The sequence below is a fragment of the Pseudorca crassidens genome, chromosome 16, assembly GCF_039906515.1.
Source record: "Pseudorca crassidens isolate mPseCra1 chromosome 16, mPseCra1.hap1, whole genome shotgun sequence".
NCBI classification, from domain to species: Eukaryota; Metazoa; Chordata; class Mammalia; order Artiodactyla; family Delphinidae; genus Pseudorca; species Pseudorca crassidens.
In genome coordinates, this window is record NC_090311.1 from 74,258,409 (window position 1) to 74,280,575 (window position 22,167).

Here is a 22,167-nt window from a genome sequence, read left to right on the forward strand (position 1 = left end):
ATAGCAGGATGAGCTGAGTTTTAACAATGACTATAAATGTGGCTGTTCGTGTACATATTATGCAAGACAAGTCAACAGTATCACCAAGAACCTCCTAGTCCTTCAATCAGTATCACTTCCCCGGTGGTCACCACAACAGATTCCCTTGTGACGCCTTACTCCTTACACTGAAACTTCAAAATCAGAAACCCAACCAGGAAGTTAAAAAGAGAAAAGAAGTTTACACATTTTAAGATACACGATTTTATTTACATAACTGAGATTATTTTCTTAGTCACCTTGATTACAAAAGCAAATTAACATGGTATGGTTTAATAACCTTTCATAAATAGATTTAACAAATTTTAATAACGGACAGATTGCTACTTAATACTCAGTAATGCTTAATAGTTAGTCATCTCTGCGTATATGCATATGAAAACTCTGTCTGATAGGGCTAATAAGTATGAGTACCTTTATAACTTAGGAATAGACAATTAGATTATGAATCAAGGGTTAATTCCCCATCACTGGGTCAGCCAGTTAGACCTGGAGTTCTCACCCTGCCGAGGACAACCTGCTGCACCCACTCACACTGAGTAGGCATTCTTAATAACTTGAGAAAGTTTATCCCCACTTCTGCATTTAACAAGATTATCATTAAGCACAGCTGAAACCCCAAAATTTACCACAACTAGATATTTGTAAAAGAACGTATCACACAGCGTGTCTGAACAACGGCCCAAACTAAAGCCGCAATGCATCTGCAGTTAAGTGTTTCTCCAGCGCTCTTCCTGGGTGTGTGCACACACATGGGCATGCGCGCGCGCACACACACACACACACACACACACACACACACACACACAGCTCCTCCACATACTCATCCAAGCCTTCCTGGCCACAAAAATGCCATAATTTTACTGCTTTCGTGAAATGGTTATAAAATCCAGTATTTTAATGAGACGACATTAAGTCCTTTCACAGTGGTTTAAGTATGAAGCCCAGGCAGTGTTTTGGTAACTGACCCTCTCCTGCAAAGTGACAGCGCTGGGACAGAAAGAAGAGCTGCCGGGACTTCCTGAAAGCCACCCCGGCAGGATGGGAGGAGTGCTGAGTGTCTGTGACCACAAACAAGCAGTGAAGAATGACAAGAAGCTTACGAGTCACGGTCAGAACCTAAAAAACAAAAAGGTCTTCCCATAGCAGCATTATGTTACAAACACAGGAAGAGTGGACACATGTACCTTTTCACACAAGCTCTATAAGAGCCAAAACACTGTCTTTTCCATCAGAATCGTAATCAGAGGTGTCACTGTCGATGCTACTTCTAACCTAACTAGCTGAACTGTCCCTTTGAAACTGGGCACAAGTTCCACCCCACTAACGTGTGAGATGAGCCTCCGCCACTTTTCAGCACTGGACGGGGGGACGCTGAAGGCTGTGGGGTGCAGGGATTCACCACAAGTCTCTGCGGTCAGCAGTCCTTGGACATGAGGCCACTCCACTCAACGGCCCCACTCCTCCACACACTTCTCGTCAGGGGGTTAGTGATTACTCAGCGATGGGAACAACTGTGTCCTGGGAGCCCTCTCCCCTCACACCACCTACCTACACAGCAAATGCGGCATCATGTCTCTCCACTGTGCTAAATCTAAGAATCATTTTAATCATGATAAAAATCAAATGTCTCCCTAAGAAAAGGTTCCACGATTTAAAAAAAAAAAAACATTCTCAGGATCTCGAAGGCTGAGCCGAGGCCTGTCCCGAGGTCCCCTCTCCCTCTCCAGCCCTGGCTGGGCTTTGACAACCCTATGAGGCCTGGCCGGGCTCTCATTCTGAACAAGGACAGGTCGTCTGGGCCAGTTTTTTTTTCCTGCTGCCTTTTTGGTGTGTGTGCTTCATGTTTAAATCGTGTGGCCTCGTTTGGCGGCAACCGGAAAAATCAAACAGTTCGGAGAGTGCGTGAGGGACCCACACGTGTGAGCACGGAGTATGTGGCGCTCACTGCTGAACCCAGACCAGCGCTGGGTGCTGCCGTGGACTGAAGAGGAAGGGACACCTACATGCTGGACTCAGAACACTGGTCCAGAGCGCTAAGTCTGCTGGGAGGGAAAATCACCAGCCAGTGTGAAATGTGCAAGGAGGGGCCAGCAGACTCTCTGTTCTCGGTATGTTTCTTCCCCTGTGAGTCCATTACCTTTCACAAAGAACTGTTAACTATCAAACGTGTCCATTAATTGTGCCGCGGAGGGTGAAACCATCCAGTTAGCATATACACTATCATTTGCATATCTTGGACACCCAGTGTTGGTGCCATCGGCTCTCGTGAGTGGTACAGGACTCTCTTCAGGCCAGTTCGGGTCTGACATGCCTAAAAATGAAAACAGATCATTTGTTCTGCACTGAAGAACCCAAACTCCACGTGCAGACAGTAAGGCCTTGGCAAAACTCCCTTTGAGGTTCAAACCAAACTTCTGGTTTCTGGGCCAACTGCCTGCAGAGTTTCGTGCTCCAGGTTTCCAAAACATGGGTAACATCTGGGCGGAAACATCACGTGCTCTCTGGTAACTGCAGCTTACCAGAAACTACCAATTTGGACTTTTATAAGCTTCAGACTCTCAAATCTGATAAATACTTGTTGACCTGTTTAACTCTTTTTCTAAGGCAGCATGAGGCATCAGCACCTTGCTGTACTACATGGCTTACTGCAGCAGGAAACTTTCTATAAAAAGTTCTCTAACGTAAAGGAGCCTACTTGTCTTCCATCCCAGCCTACCACGGAGGAGAATCTTCCAAACCAAGGGTGCACGCAGGCGAGCCCCACAGCGTCGACAGGACAAATGGCAAGCAGCACTAGCCAGTAAGGAATCAGTGACCCAGGAGGCATGCAAAAGGAACAATCTCGGCAGAAAAATGCCTGAAACTCCCAAGATTTCAAAACAATCCATGATGAAGTTAGGAAACAGGAAAAAATTTCAAGTACTGAATCGAAGACAAAAGAAGGAGTTTTGGCAAGAACCATATTTACTGTCCATTGCAAGACCACAGCACCACAGACTACGTTCTTTCAAAAAGCATTTTGCTCCAGCTTTTTGCACTGACTTCATAAGTGACAACTGTCATGACAGTTTGTAACGCAAAGGATGTGAAAACAGCAGTCTGCGTGTGTCCTCCCATTCCCCTCCCCCCGCCATTGTGGTCTCCAGCACCAGGTGGCCTCCAAGAGCTGCCTTCCACCCAGGCAGGGTCTGGGGGAGCGGCCACTGGCTGTGCTCTTAGTGCAGGCAGAGTGGTGCTGGCTCCTCCTTTCTAAATTAAATGCCTCCCCGGATCAGGTAAATTTATCCCAGTAGTTAAATTAGAAGTACTATGACTTGATACCCACCCAGGAAATGACTTAGTCATCATTTTCTCAATATCCCCTGAGAGTTCTGCCCTGCTCTCTTTCTTCTCTATCGTCCTAAGTTGCTGGGCAGTGTGGTAATTACACATATTTTCACATCCTTTTAAAAAAACATAATAGTAAAAATGCCTGAATGTAAACGGATGCAAAGTCAGACAGTTACAAACAAAAAGGTTCAGAGCAGACTTTGGCTTCATTCAGACCAGAAACACTCTTAAAAAGCATTACAGAGAGTAAGGACAGTGCAGAGAGGAACAACGTGGCTAGAATCTAGTAAATGCATGTGAAATTCTACCATAGAGTTTGTTTTCAATCCACGTGGAGGGGAGGGTTCGAGGGAGGGGAGCGTTATTACAGTCCACCAGGGGCATCTCCTCCTCCGACAGGCCGTCGTCGTACAGCAGGGAATCAGATGGGGTGGACGCGGCCAGGTCCAAGTAGTCCTGGAAGGGAGAGAGGGCTGGTCACCCCGGCGCAGGCCACTACTGGACACGCCCGCCACTCCCTGCCCAAGAGCAGAAGCCCCAGCAGAGTCCCACCCCATGCCTACTGGCCTCTTGTGAGACCGGAGCCCCTCGCCAGGGTGCCAGCACTGAGCTCCTCCAGCCCCTGCCTCGCCTGGCCCTGCTCCATGGTCCTCATCGCTCCCCCTTCGAAAATCACCTCCTTGGGGGCACAAATGTGCTCCCTCACTGTCCTCGTTCTCTCTCTGCAGCACTGGGGCACCAGGCCCAGCACTGCAGAATCAGCCTGTTTACAAAACCCAGGGCTCTGAGAGAGCTCGCTGCAGTTCCATGACTCATTGCAGGAATGCCAAGAAGCACTCTCCGGCTTCCCTCCAAGCATCTCGAACATCATGTCAGGACTCAGAAATCTGAGGCACTGATGTGGGTTTTGCAGAGGACACTGCTATAGATAGGCTTCAGCTCCCAAGCATGACGATTCTTGAATACCCGCTATTTCCACTTCCCTGGTTAAACGTGTAAAGAATGGTTCCAGCGTTTTGCTGGCTGGTTCTCGGCACTGTTCTAAGAAGGCCATCTCTTGGCATCAGCTATCGCCTTTGTTTGGGACAACCCTGCACTCACAGGGTTCACCCAAACGGTACACTGATGCTCTGATGCTGAGTTTTATTACAAGTGGCCGAGTCCATGCATCTTGCTCTGAAGAAATAACTTTTAGTAAATGTGTCAATGGAAGGACAAAACCACGATGGCAAGGTCTGTGCCTGTTTTGTTTACTTGCGTGCCCAGCATCTAACACAGAACATGGGAGTCAGCAATTGCTTAATCAATGTTAGTGGAAACTTTGTTGACTTCCTCAGTCACCTGGAGTTGTAAATTTGGAGGCACACGGATATGACTGTTTGGCCCACACAGAGGTTTTGGAACTTTAAATGAGTGGCTATTAAAAACTGGGAAACAGGGCTTTCCTGGTGGCGCAGTGGTTGAGAGTCCGCCTGCCGATGCAGGGGACATGGGTTCGTGCCCCGGCCTGGGAAGATCCCACATGCCGCAGAGCGGCTGAGCCCGTGAGCCATGGCCACTGAGCCTGCGCGTCCGGAGCCTGTGCTCTGCAACGGGAGAGGCCACAACAGTGAGAGGCCCGCATACCGCAAACAAACAAAAAAACAAAAAAACTGGGAAACAAAATAAATATCCCTTAAAATTCAGAAGACCTGGCATGCCGGCACTCATGTTCATACAGGTTACAAGTGTCCACAGTGAGGGGCCTTTCAGGGGCAGCTGGTGGGCTCCTGTCTGTCACAGTCTCTGCTGGTCTCTAGTCACTTCCCACCCCCAGCCGGGCCCCTGACAGCATATGAATTTAGGACACAGTCATTTCAACTCTACTTCCTCATGTTCTGTTATTGAAAATGATTCTGTTTGGCTTTGGAATATTTTCCTTCCTAAGGAAGGAAATTTTCCTTCCTAAGGGTCAAGGTAAAAATCTTGGTTTCTTCCTGATTTAAAAGAAGCCCAAAAGGCCTGGATTAAGGACAAGGGTTCAGTCGCTGGCTCCCCCTGGGGGCAGCACGACCAACTCCCTCCAGGCAGCCTCGCTCTGCCTTCCGCGCTGGGAACTCCACTGACCGGAGGGCGGGAGGCCCACGGGAAGCTGGCACCAGGAATCGTCTCGGGGTACTCACTCTGCTCTTAACCATCATCTTATCCAGGTCTTTGCTGATGTCAGCGAACACTGGCCTCTTGTCTGGCTCCTCCTTCCAGCACTGCAGCATCAGACTGTACCTGATGGGACACACAGGTGGGCGGTGACGATCCAGCAAGGACTGCCCGGTCATGGCCACCAAACTCAGTACAGTGCCCTGGGCCCCGCGGGCTCTGTTCCTGAACCTCAAAGCTGTTTTTGTGTCACTGACATCCTTCTCTGAGGTGGGCCAGAGTTTGAAGGGTCAGCAGGGGCTCACAGCGCCTGGCGCTATGATGGCTAAGGCAGAAATGCTGGTCGTTAAAACTCTTATGAAGGACGAACCGGGTATGAACACAAACACCTGCCAATCACACTCTGACTTGTACCTTCCTCCCTCCCCTGGGGCCCTGGCCTGGTTGCAGGGCTTCCAGAGCTACTGTGTGGGTGTGCGCTGGGCCCCTGCCTGCCAGCCCAGGCCGTCCAGGGAGGTGGAACCTACTCACCCTTGCGCTCCCCCATCTAGCCTCGAGCCAAGCACGTGGCAGGCGCATAACAGACTTCATAGAATGAATGGACCAGTGTCTCTGTGCCTGCATATGACCCCTTCTCATGTGTTCTCAACCTGTCCTCTGAGAATCGTCTGATGGAACCACCATCAGATGAGAAGATTCCGGTGCCCTAGGGCTAGAGTCCAGGCTCCCCCTGCCCACTCCTTGCCTGCCTTTGTGCCGCCACTTGTGTGCTCCCCTGTATGTGCCCTTGGGGCCATTCTGAATTACCCACCCCTCTCCAAGCATCCTGGGACAGGTCTCTGGCTTCTGGCTCAAGCTGATCCCTCGGTCTGAAGCACCCTCTCATCCTTCCACCACCTTTCCCCAGGTCCTGCTCCCCCCCCTCACCCCTGTAAGTCCCTCCAGGAGGCCGACCCAGCCCCCAGTGGAGTCAAGGGTCCCCAGCATCTGCCGTCACACCCAAGGGTGGTTCTCTGACTTCTTCCCCGTCATGCCCTGCCTGTCACTACCCGCCACCGAGCTCGCCCTGGGCTGGCACCCAGGGCTGCCCAGGAGCGGGAAGGAATGAGTGCATGTGTCTCATCCCCATCAAAGTCCGGTGTGTCTGTGTCTGAGGAAGGCTGGGCCGGAGCAAAGCCTGCTCACATCTCCTCGCTGCAGTTGTCTGGCCTCTCCATCCGGTAGCCTGTCTTCAGAAGGTTGAAGAGCCGCTCTGGAGGAATCCCAGGGTAGGGGTTGCCCCCCAGGGTCACAATCTCCCACAGCAGGACACCGAAGGACCACCTGCAGGGAACAAGAGGACCAGTGAGTGGTTGCACTGGGTCTGCAGTGCCCTCTGTGCACCAGACACTCATCCCCCCAGCAGCGTCTGACCCCGAGTCCCCAGTACAGAGAGAGGCCCAAGTGCTCACAGCTTCAGCCTGTGCTGACCTAACAGATGGGGTGGGGAATAGAGGTGGGGATGAGCCATCTGCCTGCCCTGCCCCCACCCCTGCCACGCCGCTGCCCAAGCTCAGCCCCCTCACCCGAAAGGGCACACGGCTGGCCCCTGAGGTGATGCTCTGAAGCATCAGAGATGGCACAGGGCAGCCAAGCAAGCACGTCAAAACGTAGGCGGGACCTAGGTCACAGGGCAGAGGGCTCCCTGCACAGTTCCTTCACCTTTTCTTGTGCTTGCAAATTTTAGTAAGATCTTAGAAGAAAATAAAGCACTGCTATAGAAAACATACTTAACTGTGAGAGAAAATTTACTGTGAAGTGGGGACAAAATCATATCACAAAACAGTATTATCACATGAGCCCACTTACAGTAACAAAAAGCATATACCTGCACACCACAGAAAACTCCAGGCCACGCCTGCGAGGGCCAGCAGTAGTTACTTAGGGGTGGTGGGATCCTAGTGGCTTTTAGTCTCTTCATTTTGCTTTCCCCTGCATTTCTTATTTTCTTACGGTCAACTTTGTAATCAGAACACAGTTGTTAAAACTGTCTAAGAACTGCCTTTTCACAGCCCACATTATTCAAAATATGCAAGCCTGTTCAGAGCAGAACACTTGGAAACAAGTCTGTTGTATTTTTGAAAACTATCAAAAATGTAATTGGGGGCTTTCCTGGTGGTGCAGTGGTTGAGAGTCCACCTGCCGATGCAGGGGACACGGGTTCGTGCCCCGGTCCGGGAAGATCCCACATGCCGCGGACCGGCTGGGCCCGTGAGCCATGGCCACTGAGCCTGCGCGTCCGGAGCCTGTGCTCCGCAACAGGAGAGGCCACAACAGTGAGAGGCCCGCGTACAGCCAAAAAAAAAAAATGTAATTGGACCTGGAAGACTGAGTTTTGGTCCCCAACTTGGAGTAGTTTGGGGCACCTGCCTAGAAACTCACTCAAGACCACCTCTGCCTATGGGCGGGGACCAGTCCCCAGGGACCTGCTTGAGCCCAGCCTGTGCTCAGGCCCACAGGAGGGGAACTGTTTGGCTAAGCCTGTGTGTCAGAGACACCCAGAGAGGAGAGGGGAGGGGAGAGGGAGGGAAGCGAGGGGGTCTGCAGCTATGGCTCACACCCTTACCCTCCACCCTTACACTCTGAAAGAAGCAGCTTTCAGAATTACTGCCTGGGCCCTCACCAATTGCTGAGGGAATACACAAAGCCCCAGCAGCTTGGAGGGTTTACTCTGGATGGTTGGCATGAGCTGGCAGGCACTCAGGGCCAGCACTGTTCCCCAGTGGAGGTGCTGAGACAGGCGGCATGGCCCTATACACATGTAACCTCCCCCGCTCCCGGGAAGGCAACACCCACTCACACGTCACTCTGGGTGGTGTAGATGTGATCGAAGAGGGACTCGATGGCCATCCACTTGACTGGGATCCGACCCTAAAGAGGGTGTGAAAGCAAGGCATTAACGTAGCTCTGACATCCTGGGAACTGGCGGCGGGTGGGGGGAAGGGGGGCCACGTCCCAGGCTCTTCCAGCTCTGAGGGGATGCTGAGTAATGACACCAGAGTGTTCCTGGGTACAGGATTGGCGCCTCGCAGGGGCCGGAGCCCCAGCCTGGCCCTCCCAGGCTTGGCTGAGACATCAGAGGGAGTCAGCTGGCCTGCCCACATCTACGCAACGTGTGCCTGTCACGCACCACAGCCCTGTTGAGAAGAAACCCAAGAAGTTGATATTGAGCACAAGCCAGGTCCCACTATGGCCGCTTCCCTGGCTGCTGCCGCCTAGTGGGTGGGCCAGGAATACCATGCAGCGACGTCTCCCTTGATTTCTGAGGGTGAACGAGTTTGGGAAACTGACATCCAGCATTTTCCATCTTGGGGACTTCGGATGCAAACAAACACACTAAAGGCTCTTCTGAGAAGCTCTGAGGGAAGAAATCAGTGTGTGTGCCTTCGGGCTGGTTTTCACCTCTTATTTTATCCCAGGGCCCTTTCAGCATCCTCTGAAAGAGTGCCCCCTACCACAGAGGTGCTGGGGTCAGACCTAACAAATCCTTTCTAATGCAACTCGAGAAATAGCTTTTCAGTACAAATAGGTCAGCCTTAAGGCAGAAATCAATTTTTTTTTTAAAAGGCATGCATTAGACTTCAATGCAACGTTTACTATAATTCTTTTTTAAAAAAGTATTCTTGGGCTTTCCTGGTGGTGCAGTGGTTAGGAATCCGCCTCCCAATGCAGGGGACATTGAGCCTGGTCCGGGAAGATCCCACATGCCGCAGTGCAATGAAGCCTGTGCGCCACAACTACTGAGCCTGCACTCTAGAGCCCGCGAGCCACAGCTACTGAGCCCACGCACCTAGAGCCCATGCTCCGCAAAAAGAGAAGCCACTGCAATGAGAAGCCCACGGGCTGCGATGAAGAGCAGTCCCCACTCGCCGCAAATGGAGAAAGCCCGCACACAGCAACGAAAACCCAGCGCAGCCAAAAATAAAAATTAAATAAATGAAAAAAAATTTTCTTTAGGATTTATATCCTTAATGAAGTGTGACTGTTTCGGGGGGGTGTGTTCCTAACAATGCTGCCTACAGCCTGTGCTCTTGGGGGACGTGCTTGGCCACATTGTGCTTCTTGCTTCATGACACGGGGCCTTCCTGAGGACCTATGTGTCAACAGGAAAGCTCTGTCCACCGCCCTCCACAGGGCAGGGAGCAGCCCCTCTCCACTTCCCCTTCAGCACTTCTGAGATGTGCTGTCACAACAGACACCCCAGAAGAAATTAAACATCACCCTCACGGCCCCTGGCAACACCAGGTCTTCTCCTGACCCTCAGAGCAAAGCTGAGGTGTATGCCGTCACTTTTTGTGTTTTTCTTTTTGAGCAGCATATGTTCTGAATGCCAGGCTAGCCGTGTGTCTTGAAGGTACCCGTGAGCTGGCCCTGTCCAGTCTGTCACAGGGAGGCTGCAGGAGAGGGGCTGAGAGGGCAACAGAACTAGAGGGTCAAGACCAATGCCACAGAGAACTGGACCGCGCCAGGGAACCAGATTTCCCGAGAAGGGGCCCTGACCACCTGTTTCAGTGACTCGGAAAAAGCTTCTGAAATCCCTACATTGCGACTCCAGACCCTGTCTCCAGGGCCTCCTGGTGCATCTTCCAAACTCTCTTAGGCAGGGGTTCCCAGGCCCTCGTCCCAGGAGAATCCCCACCTGTAAAGCGATTCATTCCCTTCTGCAAGGAATGAATAGCAAGCTTGGGTTTATTTCATTTCTCTCCTCTAAGCAAAGGACTAAAGGAAACAGTGACCTTCGCCCTGTAGAATCAAGAGGAACAACTGCAGAGAAGAAGGTTGTTATTTCTGCAGTGTTAGGTGACCTTCAAAAAGGATAGTGATCAAAAGCAAGAGAAGCTGCAGGGTCCCCACTACCCAGTGGGCAGCTCCGCAAGACCACGTGTGGCCCTGAGGAAGAGAAGAAACAGACTTGGGGCTGAGTCCTGAGCTGGGTCTCTGGGGACCCAGGACTGCGGAAGGGTTTAGGGATGAGGGCTGGAAATTTATACTCTAAAAACCTGCTTTATCTTCTCCAGATAAAAATCTTGCCCCTGCCCTGTGGGTACCCTGACGGTTGCCCACACCCAGCCCGGGAGCCCCAGGACCCGGTACCTTGCTCCTCTTCACGTAGGAATCCTCTTCATAAACATCTCGGGACAGACCAAAATCCGAGATCTTCATCCTGCGCCCCTCGGCTACTAGGACATTTCTGGCTGCCAAGTCCCGATGGACGAGCTGCAAGGGAGACAACGGCAGGGACCCCTGACACCCGGGCCCATGGCAGGCGGAGGGGAGGGCAGGGCTGGGACGGCACACACCTTCATCTCGGCCAGGTACTGCATCCCCCGCGAGATCTGCCAGGCGAAGGAGATGAGGTCGCCCATGGTCAGGGCCCGCTCCTCCGGGTTGTCCAGGTAGCTGGAGTTGCGGCTGTCTCTGCTGCCCACGTAGCCGGGCCCCGCCTTGCGGCTCTCTCGGAGGAAGCCCCGCAGGGAGCCGTACTTGGCATACTCCACAATGAGGAGCAGCGGCCCTGGGGGCAGAGGGGGCTGTGGGCTGGCTGCCTGCAGTGCCCCGGGCAGGCGAAGTCAGGCCAGCTCTGGGCAACTGCTTCCCAGAGCACGGGCCAGGCCGCAGGGCCCCTGGGCAGGCTCTGCACCCGGGCAGACAGACCCAGCCCTGCTCTGGGGGGCAAGTGCCTGCGTTCTGGCAGCCTGAGGACTTAAGCCCCAGCTCACTCTCACATCACTGGCTCTCCGCCTTGCGGGGGCCATGCCAAAGCCAGCTGCCTGGGTGGTCGAGCGTGACCTCTTCCCTGGGTGCCCCAGGCAGGCGGTCACTACATTCAGGACTGTCCTGGGAGGCACTCTCTGCTGCTAGAATGTCAGGCCTTTCTGCATCCTCGGTCCTGCCACAGCATGGCCTGGGGACGGCTGACAGAGGCAGGGTCTGGATCTGCCCGTGGCCACCTGCTCCCTGCTCCTGTCTGCTCTCAGCAGCTCTGGGCTGCAGTCCTGCCCGAGGCCCAGCCCTGAGTTCTGCTGGCTCTGACCAGTGTCCCTGCTGCCCTCTCCCTGTCAGCCCCGTCTCCCTCACACCCCAAACACACACACACACACACACACGCACACACGCACACAGTGGGAGGTCCCTTGGGTGGTACAGCAGGTTTGGAAAACCAGCAGAGCAGGATGCTTTTATGTGAGAGATGGTGACAACGCCTTTGCCACACAGGGCTGCAGTTGGGGTCACCCGGAGCTTATGGCATGTCTGGTTCCCCGTGCCCAGGAGGCAGTGCTCGTTTCTGGAGCTCCCTGCCTTGGGGGCTCTGCCTGGAGCAGGGGGCTGACAACCAGGATGTCCCCAGAGACCTCATGGCAGCCCTGGCAGGCCGAGGGAACACACTGCGGGGAAGGCCTCACACAAGCACTCCTGCTGCACCCCTTCCGGCCCTCTCACTGACACGCACGCTCCAGGCAGGAGCCAGAGCCCCTGCTTCCGGGAGGAGAGAGAACAGGCGCCCAAGGAGGAAAGGATGGGGAAGGGGAAGGAGGCAGAATGGAGCGGCCCAGAGCCCCCTGGCCTGCGCCTGGCGGCTGCTCGTCCCTGGCTGGCCTTACCGTCCTGGCTGCAGGCCCCGTATAGCTTGATGACTTGCGGGTGGCTGACCTGCGTCAGGAGGTTGAACTCTGACAGCAGGTCCCGCAGCTCGCTCGCCGAGGCGTTCTCTGAAATGCACGTAAACACAGCAGGTTGCAAAGCAGTCCCTTCTGTTAGCCCCTTCTGCAGCCCTGCTGGGTCACGACACCCACAGCGGGGGGGCGGGGGCGGTCTGCACAGACCCATTATCCCCTTCAGAGACATCCTACCCAGGTTCAGACGAGGCCTGCAAGGGTCCCACTGCTTGGAGCTACTCTCAGCCCGTGGGAGAGTCACCAGCAGCCTCGTGTGCCTCCGGGGAGTAAGAACCCGAGAAGCACACTTCCACACGAGCGGATCTTTCCATGGAAAGCCTCCCAGGGCTGGGCTGTACGCACAAATGGCATTATTTCCCTGCAATCACCACCTCTCAAAGACAGTGGTGCACAGAGACCCCCTCGTTAACCCTTCTGGGAAGGTAAAGGGACTCCCTGTTGTCCCCAAACACCTGCTGACCAAGCGCTCAACAGTGGCGGGTGAGGCCCTGCAGAAAGGTGAAGACCGCCAGACATCACAGAAGTCCTCCAGCCACGCTGAGCACGCGTGTCCCAAGGGTGGACAGAGCATGCTCGGGCTCCCACCAGAAGCTTGGGTGTGGAGGTATTCTGAGACCCAGTTCTCCTGGGTCGGTGGCCCCACAGCCCAGTGCCCAGCTGTGTCACCTCCTCTGGGTGCAGACTTGTCTGGAGATGAGAAGACAGCTGGGAGATGGGGCACTGGGACTCTCTGGACCACATGTAGGTGACCCAGGGCCAGTCTCACTGTGCCCCTTAGGGCCTGGGATCTCATGGGCAAGGGGCGACCCCAGTCTGAGGGCCTGGGCAAGTATCCAGAAGCACTCTGCACTGCACGGCCCCCCGACTGCTGAACCCACGTGTGCAGTGGTCGACTGTGTCCACTGCACGGCCGCTGGGCCCTCAGTCGGTCCACCTGGGGCAGAGCCCGGCTGTGCCCAGTCTCTGCTGAGAAACTCCAGTGAGGATGCCTAGCTTGCGGCAAGCCTGGGGCGGGGCAGACCCGCTGAGGACCAGTGGGGATTGGGCAAGGCAGGGCCCTAGGGGGCAGGGACTGGTCCTTACAGGTGGTCTCTTCACCAGGACTCTGGTGGATGCTTGGCTGAGAGAAATGAATGCAGCAGACTGGGTTGGGGAGAGCTGTCAGTCCAAAACCCAAAGGGCTTTTAATTTAAACTCGGATCTTTACCCAACACTGGTACAGAAGTAGCACCACTCCAGAACCTTCCAAGGGAGGAACATCCTCACCCTGCTTCTCCAGGGACCACGCCAGCCCACATCATCCATGGTGGGGAATCCCCAGACTGCAGCCACTCAGGAAGAGCAACGGGGGGGCCTCTTCAGGAGGCAGCAGGCCAGCTGCCAGAACCCTGGCTGTCGCATGGCTTCACCCATCCCTTGGGGCGCCCGCAGGTGTGCGTGGCAGAACCATCATTGTGTACTGCCTGGACAGATACCTTTCAGCATCTTTACAGCCACAGTCGTGTACCCTGCTTTGCCTTTCAGCCGGAAGGCCGTTGCCTTGACCACTTTTCCAAATTCTCCTTCTCCCAGAGTTTTTCCAAGAACCAAGTTCTTCCGAGGGAATTCCCACTTTGGATCCTCCTAGGTTGGGTGTGAAGGAAGGGAGACAAGAAGAGAGGGAAGAAAGATGGTGAGAAAAGAAAGAAGGCAAGACGTGGTGGACAGCTCCAGTGTGCAGACAACTGACTGTCACCTGAACCAGCCCGTGACAGTCACCATGTACAAGGGCAGGACCCCACAGTCAGGCCCTGAGGTGCCGTGACATGATGTGTTTCCCGCATGGGAAGGCAGGTGTTGCCACAAACCAGCCTGGACTCCGTCATGTCCGTACCCTTGCTGGCCCCTGTCTACCGAAGATGCCCTGTGCCACCCAGGCCCATGTCCTTGTCTGTCCAATGAGGGATTCGGGGCTTACTCAGCACCCACAGGTGCTCACAGGGGAGCATGGCCTCTGCCCTGGCAGTCAGGCCCAAGCTGCTCAGCACCGTCTCCGCTTTGGACACCAGGCCACAAGGCACTGACTGGCCAGCAGCCCAGATCTTCAGGTGCCCTTTCTAGAGACCCGCCCCCCCCCCAGGACTCCCAAGAGAACCGAACTGGCACCAGTGGCCCAAGTTGCCTACCAGCCAGCCCAGGACCCCTGGCTACTGGTGGGAGTGTCAAGGACACCTTCCCTGTGTGGCAGCCCCTGGAAAGGTGCCACTATGTTCCTCGGGAACCTCCACCCCAACGCGTGGAAGAGCCTGCTCCTCCCATAGGCCCAGTCATTACCCTGAACCTGCACCCCCCCCGCCTTCCCACCGAAGTCCCATCCACATGCCATGCCCACTCAAGACCGCACCAGGGCAGCTTCCCAGACCCCCAGCCTGGCTCATGTACTTGAATTCTGGGGATGCTGAATCCAGTCTGGAACCTGCCCTCCTGTGCCAGCACTGGGCATCCTTTACCCCCAAGCCTCGCTGCAATTGGGTGGTGAGTGGGTGTGGCTTCAGGTGCTGTTTACGCCGTGCCCTGCCAGGCTCGCCTAACACACGGAGATGACACCACTGGGGATGCAATGCCCCCCAGTGAACAGAGCCTTGTGTTCTGACATCTGGGAGCAAGGCAGTCTCCTCTCAACACCATGGCCAGGGGCGCCTTCCAGCCAGTTCCCGGGCGTCCTGGTATCTCGGGTTCCCCAAGAACCCATAGTCAGGGTCAGTGCTGACAACACGGTCACCACCGCCCTGGCGTCCACACTGCACTGGATAACAGTTTACTGCTCACAGAGACTGCGCTAAGGTGGATATCACTGATTTGATCCTCTTAAAAATGTCAAAAACCATTCCCCACTTTACATGAGACAAAACAAAGGCCAAAAGATTGCGTAGCACATCGAAGACCTCGGAGCTGGTCAGCGGGGCCCCCGGACCTTGGGCCCGGCTCTGAGTTGCTCTGGGCTCTGGGCTGGAGGCAACACGGGCCGAGGGTGGTTTTTGCGGAGGAGTTCCCCCTGCGCATGCACCTACCAGCACCACTCTCACTGTGCGTCTCAGCCCCAAACTGCCAGGGCATTTAAAGGAATCAAACGGCTCGTCCCACACGCCTGCTGTGGAGGCTGAGATGCCGCTGGGGCCGGAGAACCCCACCTGCGGAGCGATGGGAACTAGGGAAGTCAGGAGGGAGGCCTCTGTGGCCACCACGTCGGGGAATAGCCCTCACGGCCCAGACCCTCACCGAGGGGCCAGCACCCCTTGGGTGGCACCTCCTATGAATCCTGGCTACCTCCTACCCTGGGCTGCGGACGGTGGCCCCCGGGTGCCGAGCTTCCTGCACACGGCGCAACGCTCCCTACCCAGCCTCGTGGGGGGAACTTCTGTTCCCACGCACCCTCGGCTCTGGCCACCTCCCTCAGCCCCTCCCAGCACCCGGCTGCCAGCAACTTGGGTGCTCCCAGCAAGCACGCTGAAGGGCACGGCAGGCAGAGGAGTGGCCTGGCCAGGTCGGGGTGGTGTCTGATGCGCACACGCTGACCGCAGGCCCAGGCTCTGCCATGCAGGAGGGGCTCGGGAAGCCTGCTGGCTCTGGGTGGCACTCTTCATCGATCGGCCAGCCACAGGCCCTGGCCAGGCTCCCCCACAGGTGCCCTAGAGGCCCCTCAGTGCCCCCTCCCTCGGGGCCAGAGACAGACTCCCCTCTCTGCTGCTGCCACCCTGACAAAGCCCCCGCCTGCCAGCCTCTCTTGCCTGGATGGAGACAGTGCCTCATCACGGGGCTCCCACCCCACAGACTCCCAACAGAGCGGCCTACGGAAATGAAGGCAGAACATGGGCCCCACCCCCAGGGGTCCCACCCTCTGAGAATAAAATCCACGGTCCTCCTCAGCGCCTCCCCCAAGCCTTCCTCCTCCCAGCGCTTGGGGCATCTGCAGGATAGCTCCCGGTCAGGTTCAGCACGGCCCACCCTCCCCATATCCTAACGGCCCAGATCTCAGTCCATATAAATCAGCACCCATCATTTTCCACCCTGCTCCACACTCTCCGCCGCTCCCTGGAAGGCCGCTCAGTGAAGACAGGGGGCTGCTGGAATGCTCAGGGTGTCCTCCCGGTGGGTGAGAACGTATTAGCCCCAGGTGACCCGTCCCCTCCTCCCCTCCCAGCTGCCTGAGACCAGAGGCCCGGCGCCACCTGCAGGCCCCCTCCCCCCGGGGGTGGCTGCCTCCCCAGCCCCGAGGCCACACGGGGAACCTTACCGGGATCTTGAAGGTGTCCACAGAGACCTGGTTCTCCACGGAGTCCAGCGAGGGCCGGCGGGCACTGGATGAGGAGTAGCTGACCGGAAAGGCCTGGGCAGGCCGGCGGAAGGTCATCTCAGCTGAGGCGATGGGCGGCTTGTGGGCGTTCTTGTGGTAGCGGTGGATGCAGAAGGTGGACAGCAGCACGGACACGATGAAGGAGAAGAGCACGGCTGCCGCGATCACTGTGCGGCAAAGCTCGTCACACAGAGGGTCTGCGGGCAGCAGGGGTGGGCCGTGAGAGATGACACCCCGGGAGGGGGACCCCGAATACCCTCAGGAGCTGGTACAGAGCAGCTCTCCAGCCCGCCACGCCCAGGATAGCCGGAAAGTGTCTGCTGTGACCAGCTTTGAGCACCCTGGAGAGCACTGCTGGTGTGAAGGTCTGAGAGTAATTGCCAGCCCTCCAACACAAGCGGCCCACAGGAGGAACTGGTCTGTACGTTCTTGCTGTTGGAGACTGTTACCACCCTTTTCCAGAAGGAATGAGAGTTTATAAGCAGCCTGCCTAAGGTCACACAACGGATGTCATGCACACCTGCACCCACCCACCCTAGAATGCTGCACTGAAGCCAGAGGCCCAGGGGCGCTGGTGGGGAGGTGCAGCTCTTCCCCTGTGTTCCTGATGTCTTTTGTATTTTCTTTATAGTCAGTATAAAGGAAGGAGGAAAGAAAACTGGCCCAGGACCTAGGGCTGTGCAATAACAACCCAAATACCAGAAAAGCATCCCTGGGCTCAGCACATCCGCATGTGCTCAGTGGGGCACCTGCTGTCCCAGAAGAAGCACCTAGAGGCTCTGGCTAGGAGGATGGGGACCCATTTGGCCAATGCCATGGGCCCAGCAAAGGCCCTGCACAGGGACAGTCCGAGCAGACACTGAGTTATCTGGTGAAAGAAATAATTTTCCAGCCCAACCCTTACCACAGAACTTTGGGCCAGGGAGTTCCCTGGTGATTCCCTGGTTAGGGATCTGTGCTTTCACTGCCAAGGGCACGGGTTCTATAATCCCTGGCTGGAAATGGAAGCAACCTAAGTGTCCATTGACAGGTGAATGGATAAAGACAATGTGGCACCTATATACCAGGGAATACTACTCAGCCATGAAAAGAAACGATATTGAGTTATTTGTAGTGAGGTGGACGGACCTACAGTCTGTCATACAGAGTGAAGTAAGTCAGAAAGAGAAAAACAAATGCCGCATGCTAACACATATATATGGAATCTAAAAAAACAAACAAAAAAAGGTTCTGAAGAACGTAGGGGCAGGAGAGGAATAAAGACACAGACGTAGAGAATGGACTTGAGGACATGGGGAGGGGGAAGGGTAAGCTGGGAAGAAGGGAGAGAGTGGCATGGACATATACACACTACCAAATGTAACATAGATAGCTAGTGAGAAGCAGCCGCATAGCACAGGGAGATCAGCTCGGTGCTTTGTGACCACCTAGAGGGGTGGGATAGGGAGGATGGGAGGGAGACGCAAGAGGGAGGGGATATGGGGATACATGTATAGCTGATTCACCTTGTTATAAAGCAGAAATTAACACACCATTGTAAAGCAATTGTACTCCAATAAAGATGTTAAAAAAAAAAAAATTCCCTGGCTGGGGAACTAAGATCCTACAAGCTGCATGGCACGCCAAAAAAACCCCCAAAACACCACCAAACTTCAGGCCAGAAGGCAGTCTTAGAGGCCCTGACCCAGCTACCAGTCTGCACAGATGGGGGAACCAAGACCCTGAGGGAAGGAAAAAGGTCTCCTGGGTTTCTGCGCCTTCCTGCAATTTCCTCCCTCGCTCCTCGGGGCTCAGGGAGGTGTGGGGATCCCTGCCCGCGTGGCCCCAGCCAGCTCACCTTGGCTGTCTTCCGGCTCACAGAAACACTTCTTCTCCTCCGGGAAGCAGTTGCAGATACCGAAGCCGGCTTTAATCCCCCGGCGCTCCCCAGGCTCATGCCCACCAATGATGCTGCCGCCCCCTGATGATGGACACAACTCACTCAGCAGCCCACTCAGCCTCGGGGGGACCTGACCAGCCAGACCACCCAGACAGGAGCGTGAGAGGCCCCTCCCCACCTGAGGTCAGCACTCTCAGGCCCAGGGAGCGCGGTGAGCTCAGAAGTCTGTGTCACCCAGGCAGGAGTCTCAGCACGACAGGCCCCCAAACCAGTCCCCTGGCCACAGCGGGTGCGAGGAGGAACCCACAGGCTGCCCAGGGCCCTTGCTGAGGTCCACACATGGTTACTTTTCAGAAGCAGAGCACGGGCAGCAGGGGCAGCCTGGAGCCAGCGGAATGGGGGACAGGGCGCTGCACCCCCGTGAGTCGGCCAGGACAACACTGGAGAGGGTGGGTCAGGCCAGCAGGTGCTAGTCTTGGGGGAGGAGAGCCCTTTGTTCAAATGAAATGTTAGAAAAAGGCTCAGCACATGCAACCCAGGAAGTCGGCTGGCCTGGCTGAAGTGCAGGTGGGAGTCCGAGCCCCATCAGCTTGCTACCTACACCCCCTTCCCAGGCCCTGCCCTGGCTCAGGTACACGCGCAGGCTCGGTGCTTACGGAGGCAGTCCTGGGGGCAGATGTTGGCGTCTCTGCTTTCCACGGCGTCACAGTGGCCGTCGGGGCAGGTCTTGATGCTGGGGGAGCAGGTGGAGAAGTTCCTGGTGATCCCTATGGCACACAGCAGGCAGTTACTACCACGAGGGAGCACCCATCCTGGTCAGACTGCCAGAGCCGGGAGGGCCGCACCCCAGGGCCTCCCAGGCCAAGCCTGCACCGCCCCCGCAAGGAGAAGCAAACCGAGGCCTGAGCCAAGAAAAACCACACGTGGAGCCCATCCCTGGGGAGAGCTTGGGGGTCTGGGGTGTACAGGGAAGCCCAGTGAGGGCTGGGCAGTCCCAGGGCTGTGCCCGGGCTCACATCAAGGAGGCCAGAAGAGACCAGACAAGGCGGGACCCTCACACCGGTGGGCGAGGCTTGGAGCCAGCAGTGGGCTAAGCCCAAGGATGTGCAGGCCCCTCCTGCTTGAGGCCACGCTCCCTGGGCTGGGATCTCCCAGGTAGAGCTTCTCTGAAGATTGTCTTGGATATTTTGAATTTTTTTTAAGGTTTGTGTTTTTATGAACTAAAGCCAACTATGAATGATGTGCACAGTGTAACCTACCTTATACTCATCCACCTTTTGGATCTTTGAAAAGGGTCTGTGAACTATGTGTCTAAAAGCAGTGGGTGAGGGCTTCCCTGGTGGCGCAGTGGTTAAGAATCCGTCTGCCAGTGCAGGGGACACGGGTTCGAGCCCTGGTCCGGGAAGATCCCACATGCCGCAGAACAACTAAACCCGTGTGCTGTAACTACTGAGCCTGCACTCTAGAGCCCACGAGCCACAACTACTGAGCCCATGTGCCACAACTATTGATGCTTGCGCGCCTAGAGCCCGTGCTCTGCCAACAAGAGAAGCCACCGCAGTGAGAAGCCCGCATACCACAACGAAGAGTAGCCCCTGCTCGCCACAACTAGAGAAAAGCCCGTGCACAGCAACGAAGACCCAATGCAGCCAAAAATAAATAAATAAAATAAAATAAATTTATAAGAAATAAAAAAAAATAAAAGCAGAGGGGGAATGGGGGAAGGTTAGGGGGAGGGATAGTTAGAGAGTTTGGGATTGACATGTACACTCTGCTATATTTTAAATGGATAACCAACAAGGACCTACTGTAGAGCACAGGGAACTCTGCTCAATATTACATCCAACCTAATCGGGAAAAGAATTCGGAAAAGAATAGATACGTGTATGTGTATAACTGACTCACTATACTGTGCACCTGAAACTAACACAACGTTGTTAATCAACTATGCTCCAATATAAAATAAAAAGTTTAAAAAAAATAAAGGCATTGGGTGAATACGTTCACAACTGCACATGTAATTTATGTGTATATGGGTGGAGAAATGGAGACACAGATGCCAATTCACATCTAGTTTAGGGACAAATACATATACAGAAATTTAGAAAATAAAATAAAATAAAAAGAAAACACGCACATCCCAACTTTGGCCCAGACCCTCCCAAGCCCAGAGCGAGTCCAGCCTCAGGCACCTGTGATCCCACGGTGATAAACAGTCCCAGTGTCCTCATGCCACCCTGCACTAATGTCCACCCTCTCCTGGCATCAGGAGTCACAGCAGGGGACAAGAAGCTGGGGAAGAGACTCAGCGTGGACGGGGGTGGGGGGCATCGCAGAGGCTGGCAGGGCCCACACAGACGCCCTCTCCACTCAGCCGTCATCACCCTCCCGAACACCCGGCTCTGCACGGGGCCTACCTTTGCCGTCTCCCTGTCTCCACTCGCACCTGCCCGTCAGAGAGCCCAGGCCGCCGCATTCCTCACACTCGGGCCGCCTCTTGCTGACCGCGCAGGACAAGGGGCAGCCTGGCTCCTCTGCCACATCTGGGGGTGGCAGAAAGCAAGTCACAGGGGGCCAGCCTGGGCCCTGTGTCCAGCCGCCAGCACCCACGGGCGAGGGCAGCAGTGGCTTAGCTGTCCCCACGGGTTGAGCCCAGAGGGGAGGTAGTAACTAAGCACCGGGGCACAGGGCAGTGAGGGGGCTGCTGAGGAAGGGGTGGTACCACAGTCACAAAGCGGGGACAGCTACTGGGCTGAGATAAGTATGGAGGGAGGGTGTGAGGTGGCCAGACTCGGCCAGTGACACACAGGACACCCAGTTAAACCTGACCTTCAGATAACGGTGAACACCTGCTTTGTGTAAATATGTCCCTAATATCACGGTGACACACTTGGAAGTTTGTCTTCTAAGAGACACTGCAAAAGTTGCACGAGACGTACTTACACCAAAAAAATTGCTTGTTGTTTGCCTGAAATTCACGTTTAACCAGGGTCCTCTATTGTATCTGGCAGCCCTAAAGCAAGTGCATAGGTAGGACGCATTGACAGAGGTGGTGGGCAGCAGTGACTGTCCACAATGCTGTCACTCTGGGCTAAACCGTTTCACACTTTCCCCCTGTCATCCTTCCAGCTTGACTGTGCAGCGTGCACCGTTTTCTCATCTTACAGGGAAGAAGGCTCAGGCTCAGGGAAGCCACCAGTTAGTGAGGGGGAGCGGGACCGGGGGCCCTTCTGTGGGAGAAGCCCGACCCTCCCCGCAGCCCTGGCACTCACATGTCCCCTCCAGTGTGACGAGCAGTGGGGCCTGGGCTTGCCGGCGGGTTGGCCGTTCGACGGCCACTACCGTGTACTGGAGTTGGGCACACTCGGGCCGCTGCAGGGCCTCCGTGTCGTTCACGAACAGGGTCCCCGTGGTGTCCTCGGCCGAGGTGACCACCCCCAGGGCGCTGCAGTTGGCGCTGGAGAGCTGCAGCTTATACTGCACGTGGATGCCACTGAACTCCTGGCAGTTTTCCACACAGACTTTCCCAATCTAGGCATGGGACACAGGGAATCCTTAGCTGGGTGGCTGGACCACCTGTGAGGGTGGCTGGAGGGGCTCCCTGGCAGCCTGAGTCCCAGGACAGTTTCCTACTCAGCCCAGGACGGTAGCTCCCCATCCCCCCATCTCGCACGCCCCCGGAACCTGCAGACCATCCGCCTGCCTGGTCCTGCCCTGCCCAGAACATGGGA

At 55.5% G+C, this 22,167-nt stretch overlaps 1 protein-coding gene across 4 annotated transcripts in view; it reads right to left on the reverse strand.

The window, feature by feature from the left end:
- Positions 1-233: 233 nt before the first annotated feature.
- RET (ret proto-oncogene) overlaps positions 234-22,167 on the reverse strand; it is a 113,731-nt gene continuing 91,797 nt past the window's right edge. For all 4 annotated transcript variants that reach the window (XM_067710964.1, XM_067710965.1, XM_067710966.1 and 1 more), the window contains 14 exons: positions 21,709-21,967; positions 20,854-20,979; positions 19,093-19,203; positions 18,395-18,517; positions 16,498-16,754; positions 13,700-13,847; positions 12,150-12,257; positions 10,848-11,062; positions 10,642-10,764; positions 8,348-8,418; positions 6,694-6,831; positions 5,535-5,634; positions 3,681-3,828; positions 234-2,353 (listed from right to left, as the gene is read on the reverse strand). In XM_067710964.1, coding sequence (XP_067567065.1) covers positions 2,196-2,353; positions 3,681-3,828; positions 5,535-5,634; positions 6,694-6,831; positions 8,348-8,418; positions 10,642-10,764; positions 10,848-11,062; positions 12,150-12,257; positions 13,700-13,847; positions 16,498-16,754; positions 18,395-18,517; positions 19,093-19,203; positions 20,854-20,979; positions 21,709-21,967 — 2,085 coding nt within the window. In that variant the 3' untranslated portion in view covers positions 234-2,195. The remainder of the gene's footprint in view (positions 2,354-3,680; positions 3,829-5,534; positions 5,635-6,693; positions 6,832-8,347; positions 8,419-10,641; positions 10,765-10,847; positions 11,063-12,149; positions 12,258-13,699; positions 13,848-16,497; positions 16,755-18,394; positions 18,518-19,092; positions 19,204-20,853; positions 20,980-21,708; positions 21,968-22,167) is intronic.